Source organism: Astyanax mexicanus, chromosome 11 (assembly GCF_023375975.1).
Source record: "Astyanax mexicanus isolate ESR-SI-001 chromosome 11, AstMex3_surface, whole genome shotgun sequence".
Classification (NCBI taxonomy): Eukaryota; Metazoa; Chordata; class Actinopteri; order Characiformes; family Acestrorhamphidae; genus Astyanax; species Astyanax mexicanus.
Window position 1 is genome coordinate 5,190,458 of NC_064418.1, and position 8,854 is coordinate 5,199,311.

Consider the following 8,854-nt stretch of genomic DNA (forward strand, 5'->3'; position numbering starts at 1 on the left):
AGAAGTGGTGGAGAAAGTGGTGGAGCTCTGGTAATAAAATGCTTCCGCAATAAAGTCACATAAACAAAGGAAAACCTGAAATTTAAGCATAAGCAACTATAACTCAAAACAAATGCATTTTTAGCAGTATTCACATTATTTCAGTTAATTTATACAGTAGTAAACTTATTTTAGACAAATATAGAGCTGAGCCAAATGATCTGACACTGTTTATAGCTATAATTAGACATAATGACATTATGATATGCTTTTCTGAACACATTATGGATGTCAAGAATAAAGAGTAGCACTTGTACTTTTATCCATATCTTGAATATCTCTAGTATAATTATGTATAATTAATATATAAAAATAATATGTATTATTAAAATATAATTATGTCACATTTATGTCATATCACCCAACATTGCTTAACAGTTTACCACTGGAAGGGTCAAATAAATGGATGGAATAGGTGCAACAGTCTGTTAAGGCTTCTACAGCCTTACAGGAAAAGCTCTATTGTATCCCCTGCTGGTGCTGCTATAAATAACAGCAACTCTTACATAGACTTAGAATATGAATAACAAGGATATTAAACATGTAGACTCCAAAAAGAAATTATAAACAGGGTTTAGTTTTTAAGACTAAACACTGTCAGTGAAGATTCCCCAGCGGAAATCCTTTCAGCTTTGTCTAGACTATAATTTGTGTTCAGGAAACAGACTCAGAGACAAGCAGACTAACATTCACAGCTATTCAGCTATATTTTCTGATAAAACTAATGAGAATCTTAACCCTTGTGGTTTATGCTTCACTGTCTTCTCTAGCGTCCTTTACTGTCTTCTCTCTACCAATGATTTAGAACTACTAATTCAGCACCGTCACTAAAGTATCTCCACTTTTTCATTACTGTGCTCTTATTACTGTTTAGGCTAAATATTGTTAGTATTATTGGATGTGATTGAAACCTGAATTAATTGGTTTGGAAGGGTGAGCGAATACTTTTGGCAATATAGTGTAACTCAACTGAAGCTAAAAATGCTTCTAACTTATTTATTTCATTGATTTATTTTGTGATTTGTTGACTGCATGTTTTGTATTTTCAAATAAAATGTAATATTATAATATATCTTAAAATACAGTTTTTATTTTTATTTTAAATTACAGTATATTTTCCCTATATAATTTCCCACAGTCACTTATATGTGGAGAAATAAGTTATATAAAATAATATATATATTTTTTTATCTACATAAAATATAGGAATTAATAGAATATATCCTGTAAAAGTATTGAGATTATTTGTATGATTTATTTTTAATATATAAACATTATTTATACAACACAAACGTATATAAATATATAAATACCCCAATATATAAATTTTCCACATTTACTTATATGTGGGGAAATAAATTAAATAAATAATATTTTTATCAATATAAAATAAAGGCATTAGTAAAGTATATTCTGCAGTAGTTTTTAGATAAGTTTTATGATTTATTTTAAAAATATAAACATTATTTTTTACAACACAAACTTATATAAATATACAAATAATATTTACCACGGTCACTTATATGTCAAGAAATAAAAAAAAAATCTAAAATTAAATAAATAATATTTTTTATTTTTACGTGAATATTTTTCACGTAACTTATAGGAATTAGTAAGATATAACTTAGAGTAGTATTTAGATTATTTGTATGATTTTTTAATAAATATAAACATTTAAAAAATGTATACGAAACAAAAATATCTGTATTTTATTTACAGCTGATCTGAAGGGGGACTTTACTTGTGAAAGTGCGGGGCGATGACGCCGGATTCACCGTGCGCGTGCGCAGTAGCGTCGGCGTGAAATTGGGAAGAGTGGAGAGCAGCTGATTGACAGGTAAAGGTAGAAACAAAACCATAAACACTGTTATTTAGCTAATTTACTGAAGGATTTATCTGTGTTTTGTTTTATTTGTACTCAGTGTCAGTGTTAGTGTTAGTGAGGGTGTGTGCTGGGCTCCTCTGCAGTCTGCGTGTCCAGCCTAATCAATACTAACACACACACACACACACACAGACTAGCAGCTGTTTATATTAACATTACTGCAGTATCTATACTTATCGTGTTATCTGGTTAAAAAATAGAAATCAGAAATATATACATATATACATACGTCATTTAGCTAAATTCACTTTTCTATGTTCAAGGCAAGAGGCTTTTACTGTCATTCCAAATAAGTACAAGTACACAGTGCAATGAAATTAGCCACGTTCCTCCAGAACCACACAGTGCAACATGGAAGATACAGTACAGTATAGACAAAATAAAGGTGCAACACATTGTTCAACATATATCTAGATGTTACTGTATGTTACAGTACGTTATATTTATATGTTACAGTATGATAGTTACATATCTCAGCACCTTATCCTCACCACACACTTTTAGAGTGTGTCCTGTCTGTTAAACTGTCTCATGTCTGCTGAAATTATAGTATTTATTATAGTGTTCTAGCTCTATGTTGCACAGTTTGTTGCACGTTTGCAAAATGTTCTTAATTTTGAATGGATGTTTGGGTAAAATAAGAGTTTATTCTGTTTAATTGGAACATTTCTATTGGTCTATTCGCCCAGAATTATTAGACAGAGTACCAGGTTCAAAGAATGTAGAACATTTAAAACAGACAAAATTAAATATATGTTTTTGATTGGACAGCAGCTAATTACACTGAATGTATAGTGTACAATTTTTACCCTTTAGTAACCCTACACAGATTAGTAATATAGAAACAGTGTGCAGTGCAGTTTCTTTTGTGTAATATATGCCACTTTCTACATTTTTGCATCGTATATATCATTTTGTTACAGGGTTAAGGGTCATTCAGTTCATGGTTATTCTTTTTTGGTGCTAGACATTTGCCAAAGCCAAATGTCATACACAAACATCTTAGTTGACAGATCAACTGAATCAAAATGATAACAGGGATATATTAAGGTTCTGCTTATTATTCAAATCTCATATCTCACTTCCAGTTCCTTATCGTTTACCTTTCTAAAAAAAAAATGTATGTTGTATTGCTTTTTCACCACTGTAGTAGTAACTGTAGTAAGTGTGTGTTTTTTTATTCCTTGCTGGTTTCAGCTACAGAAACACCTCTTCAGAATGGCTCCTCCATCCTCCTCCTCCTCTTCCTCACGCTGCTGTTGCTGCTGTCCACGCTCCTGGCTGTGCTCGCGTTCCTCGGCCTACACCTTGGCTCTGGGCTTGGGCTTTATTACACTGGGGACCAGTCGAATCATCCTGCTCAAACTCTCTGAAAATGAAGGTAAGCGTGATGTATAATTGTCATTTTACTGTTGATCTCATTTAGTTCTAATTAGCGAATACAGTACTCTGTTACAGCAAAGGAATTATTTGATCCCTAGCTGTTTTAGTACGTTTGCCCACTGACAAAGCCACGAACAGTTTGTAATTTAAATAGTAGGTTAATTTTAACAGTAAGAGATAGAATATCAAAAATAAAATCCAGAAAATCACATTGTAGAAATTATATACATTTATTCGCATTTTGTTGAGAGAAGTAAGAGATTAAATGATTATTTAATTCAGTGTACATACAAACAAAATCCTGTATTCCTAAAATTTCAGCTATGAATGTTTTAGTTACTGCTGGTTTCTTCTGGAGATAACTAAATTAGTCTGGATAATTTGCTAGGCTTAAGGGGATGTTAAATATGATTATTAGTATGTTTGTTTGTATTAGAAATATTTGTTTTTCCTCATCTAGAGGCATTATATTTGAGTTTCATGGCCTGCTAATGATCTTTTTTTATGATTTCATGTTTTTCCAGAGAATAAGTATGATTTTCTCCCTGCCTCTGTGAATTTAATGGCAGAGGCTGTCAAGCTTGCCTTCTGTTTAGTGATGTCACTGCGAGTGATTATTCGAGGTGAGCATTTTGGAAGAAACAAACCTGTTTAATGTCACAGTAGTTCAGCATATGCATGAATGTACTGTCTGTTTACACAAGTCAAATAAATAAGTGTGACTTTGTAATAATTAAGACTGTGAAGTGATTTTTCTGTTGTTCATTTTTGTGCTGATTTTGTGAGTATTAGGTAATCATGACATTCATTGCCCTAGTAATTACATACTATATTATTAATACAATGTTTTTTTCTGAATGTTTTTACCAGCTCGCTCACTAAACATCAATTGTATCTACTCCCTTGTTTATGAGTCCTGTAATGTTTTATTAATGATTTGTGAGCTTGATTCTCTTGTGTGTGTGTTTGCTTTGCAGAGGGACGCTCATATAAAGACTTATGTTGCTCCTCTGGTTCCTCTGTTGGTAGCTGTCTAAAGTGGGCTGTCCCTGCATTCCTGTATTTCCTTGACAACCTCATTATTTTCTATGTGTTGACCTATCTACAGCCTGTAAGTTTGAATTCATCAGTTCAGCAGTAGTGTAACATGCATCCTTTTATTAGATGGAGATTTATAAGTGATCTTAAGTAATTAAATCAAACTAACTGTTTACCTTCTTGTTTATTTCACAGGCCATGGCAGTATTGTTCTCCAACGTTGTTATTCTTACCACAGCCATTCTATTTCGGATTGTTCTGAAGTAAGTATGGAGCTAATTGATACTGTTTTAATATCATATAAAGGGAATATATAAAATCTGCAACAAATGATATTGCTGCACGTTCTAAGAATGCCTTAATCATCAGTTGTTTTTTTATGTATAACCAAGTGTTTAAACCTTTTAACTTCTCCAGTGTATTATCAATTAATTTCATCATTGAGTTTTAATTGGTGCACTGATTGATCTGAGTAATTTATTTTGTATAATAATAAAACCTGTATGACAAAACAAAGCTTTACTTAATTTTTTAAGTCCAATTTCTTTTTCTCTGCACCCTATTTTCTGGGTAAAAATTCAGATTACTACAAATATAGAATACTGTTTTTTCATATCAGTTTAGTTGATTACATGAATAGACTTTAAGCCATAATTATTGCTCTGATGGTCTGTCTGAATGGTGTGTGTATCATGTGAATATTAGACAACGTTTTTTTTTTTTTTTTTTATAAATAGCATGTCAATGGCTTTTACCCAATTCTTCATGTTAATAGCAGATAAATAACTTTACTGTTATGGAATGGGTTTTTTGGGGGGTGCTAAGAATGGAAATATTAATGTAAATGTCCTGCTTCATTCTTCCTGCAGGAGGCGATTGTCCTGGGTGCAGTGGGCTTCCCTAATCATCCTCTTCCTCTCCATAGTGGCACTAACCACAAGCACACCCAGTAACCAACATACCAACACCTCACACATCCTACACCCGGCACACCTCTCCACTCCCTCCAGCGGCTGCCTCAACTTCACCCGCTCGGAGACGCAACAGCACAACCTCAGCAACTCCAGCTGGGTGGAGGGTCTTCCAAAACAGCTGCGGGACAGTCAGATTCTCCAGCGTCTGCACAGCTTTGGCCTGGGGTACGTGCTGCTGCTGCTCCAGTGCTTCATCTCACCAATGGCCAACATCTACAACGAGAAGATCTTTAAGGATGGCGAGCAGCTGGCTGAGAGCATCTTCATCCAGAACAGCAAGCTGTACGCCTTTGGCCTGGCCTTCAACAGCCTCACGCTGCTCCTGCACCCTGACTCTCGGGAGCTCGTGCTGCACTGTGGCCTGCTGCACGGGCACAATACCTTTTCTGTGGTGCTGGTCTTCGTCACCGCAGCCTTTGGCCTCTCCGTGGCCTTCATCCTTAAGTTTCGCGACAACATGTTCCATGTGCTGACGGGCCAGATCACCACCGTGATCATCACAGCACTTTCACTCTTTCTCTTTGACTTCCGTCCCTCGTTGGACTTCTTTCTTCAGGCTCCTGCGGTGTTGCTGGCCATTTTTATCTACCACAGCAGCAAGCCAAAGGACGTGGAGTACGCTCTGCAGCAGGCGCGGCTCAGGGTCATCAACGGAGAGGTGTTCGAGAGGTCAAGAGGGGTAAGCATCCATATTAAGGCCCCTTCCGCTTCGAACAGAATTACAAGGGGAAAGGATGAAATCCTCCCCCTAATAATTGGAACAACCAACAACAAAGGGGAGATGGTGCAGAAATTAATTATTATTCTCCATTTCTTAATTTCTCTGTGAAGGAAATTTAGCTTTGATTAGCTTTTATTTTATTACCTTTTTTCCATTCCGCCTTAAATGCTGCAGCCCCTGCCGTCTGTTGCACCATTTAAGGTGGAACGGGAAAGCTAGCTAGCTAACTAGCGTCCTATTTTTGCTTGTTATGAAGAATTCAGCCATAAACATTAAAACTACACATTAAACTATGGTAATTATAGTGCTAAAGGAGTGCCAGTGGTTTCATTACCTTTCATTTAAACAGAAGGTTCTTTTATAGACAAGGCCAGGCCCTACTGGATGGGAGATAATCTGATTTAGGAAAAGTGGAAATAAACCTGATTCTCTGTAATGAAGTTGAAGATCAGTGCCGCCAGGGCATACCTTGGAGAATTTTGTTATTTAGTTTAAATGTAATATTTAGAGAGAGTAAGAACTTGGTTAAGAGCCAGATGAATGGAGACTTTGTGTAGCAGTGGTTTAAAAACTCTTGTTGCTTGTTCTGGACTTATGAGAGAGAGAGTTATGAGATTGAAAGCTTTCACTTTATGTTCCCAGGTTATTTAAATTAGATGACACCTGAGATTCAGCACAGATTGTTAGTATACAATAACTTGGACACTTTGGCTGCATCTAAAAGTGCAGAATATTAAAGTATACATACATTATTGATGAATAGCTTATACATAGGAATTGGCAAAATGACAAAAATGTCATATACCTGCTGAAGGTTACGGGATACAACACATTTATCCAGATATTTAGTTTTTTCTAAAGAATCAATAAAAAAGCTGTACCAGACTAACTACTTATCATTTTAAAACAATACCAGATATGTAATAAGTTTTTGTTTTTCAGGACTCCTAGTTTGGAGTGGGGAACATAGGGAATATTGTAAAAGAACAATACCTCTACACACAGTATCTGGAGTATGCTCAGGAAAAAAAAAATGTAGTAATGTGATATCATGATTATTATATCACAGTTATATGAGTGCTGTTATCAGCCGGTAATGCACTGTAACCGAAGCTCTCCATGTATTACTCCGCCACATACAGGTAACCTAGCAACGATGCAGCGCTTACAAGTTAAACAGAGCAGCTACAAACAGAGCAGCAATGGAACTATTTTAACTTGCGGACTGTTTATAACCAAACAGATCATGTTTTCTCGTCCTCTTAACTCAAAATCTTTCAATAAACAGTGATAATCAAACTGTGGTATAATCGCAATAGTACACTCTAGGTTCATGCTATAATATATATGTAGCAATATTTTATTGCATTATGCTTGCAATGAAAAACAGTATTCAAATGCATTTAGACAATTACATTTTTCACCCCTGTTCTTTATACACTCTTTGTGATGTTGCTTGTCTCTCTGCTGTTTGTGTTTTAGGACGGGGAGGAGCTGCAGAGACTAACCAAGTCCAACACAGACAGTGATTCTGAAGAAGAGTCTTTCTGAGTCGTTATAAACCACTCGCCATCCAGCCTTCACCTGCTGTGGCTTTACTGTAATTATCCTGTAAATGATCTGTTAATGTGCCTGTATTTATAATGCTGTAATTATAAAGCTTATTTTATATATTTAAGGTGTATATATATATAATGAGATATCAGACTTATCAGAAATGTCAATGATTAATGTAACTAGGTGTTTACTACTGAGCAGAATTAAGCATATTATTAGATTAAACAGGAAGTCTGAAATTGACAATGGTCTGCAGGCTGTCTTGCACTGTTGTCAAAAGTGCATATCACATTCTAATGGTTCTTTTGTACATCCGCTCCATTCCTATTACCATTAACGACCACTACTGACCAATTATATAACAGTGTACTTGATTTACTGCAGTAATTGTTTTACTGTAAAGGAAGATGACAAAGGGGGAGCAAAGATGAATATATCAAAAGTATTGAATATATCTAAATCCTTTTCTTTTCTCTTCATAATTTAAGTATTCTGACTGTATTGTCTCTTGTGCCATTGCATTTCTCATTTTGGGCCAAACTACATTTAGAAATGAGTATGCATTTCATTTTTTTTCATATCAGGTAAATTACAGGATTGTTGTGGTGATGCTGTACTGTTTGCAGAGGATAACCTGAAATAATCAAATAAATCAACCAAAAAATAAATTACGGAATAAATCTCTCATGAGAAACATAATTTATAATGCTTTAGTAGTTGTGAGTTGTAAGAACTTTTGAAATTATAGTATAATATGTAGTACAAATAGAACAAATCAGGAGTTGTGCACTTATGCTGATATGCAGGATTTTTTATATGTATATATCTGCCAACTGTTATACTGGTGCTGCTATGTAAACATTTATTAAATTTAGAAATACGGGCTCAGTCTATCAGTATTTTTATTAGAGGAATCTGGAAATTTTACAATAATTGTTTTTAAATGAATATTATTTGTCCTTTTTTGGACTATTAAGCTTCTAATGAACACATCCATCAAAAACATACATAAACCAGATATGATTTCTCCATTTGGGGAGAAGTTGTTATTTTATATGTATTCATTTATGAATAAATGCAAGCCTAAATAAATCATGTTTCAGTTTTATGTATAAAAAAAAAAAGATAAATAATTATTGATTTCAGGGCCCTAAACACAAGCATAGCCTCATTCTGATTTTTTATTAGATTTTTTAAAATATATTTTTTACACTGGTTTAATCTGAGGTGAGCGAGGCTTGCTGTCCTTTAGGATGA

General features: G+C 34.5%; 1 protein-coding gene across 2 annotated transcripts; it reads left to right on the forward strand.

Moving 5' to 3' along the window:
- Positions 1–1,764: 1,764 nt before the first annotated feature.
- On the forward strand, positions 1,765–8,480 carry slc35a5 (solute carrier family 35 member A5). 2 transcript variants are annotated; one of them, XM_049484979.1, is made up of 7 exons: positions 1,765–1,876; positions 3,122–3,305; positions 3,832–3,930; positions 4,285–4,418; positions 4,541–4,608; positions 5,215–5,998; positions 7,523–8,480. In XM_049484979.1, the coding sequence occupies exons 2-7, from the start codon at positions 3,143–3,145 to the stop codon at positions 7,589–7,591; spliced, it is 1,317 nt and encodes a 438-aa protein (XP_049340936.1). In that variant the 5' UTR covers positions 1,765–1,876; positions 3,122–3,142; the 3' UTR covers positions 7,592–8,480. The 2 variants fall into 2 exon arrangements, with proteins under 2 accessions (XP_049340936.1, XP_049340937.1); XM_049484980.1 differs by having other exon boundaries at positions 1,817–1,882.
- Positions 8,481–8,854: the final 374 nt, after the last annotated feature.

What these genes read in the sequence shown, in the direction of transcription:
- slc35a5 (XM_049484979.1), top strand. Translation starts at nt 3,143, where the DNA reads ATGGCTCCTCCATCCTCCTCCTCCTCTTCCTCACGCTGCTGTTGCTGC. An exon ending in TGTTGACCTATCTACAGCCT is followed by an intron (nt 4,419 to 4,540) that starts GTAAGTTTGAAT and finishes TTTATTTCACAG; the next exon opens with GCCATGGCAGTATTGTTCTC. An exon ending in CTATTTCGGATTGTTCTGAA is followed by an intron (nt 4,609 to 5,214) that starts GTAAGTATGGAG and finishes TTCTTCCTGCAG; the next exon opens with GAGGCGATTGTCCTGGGTGC.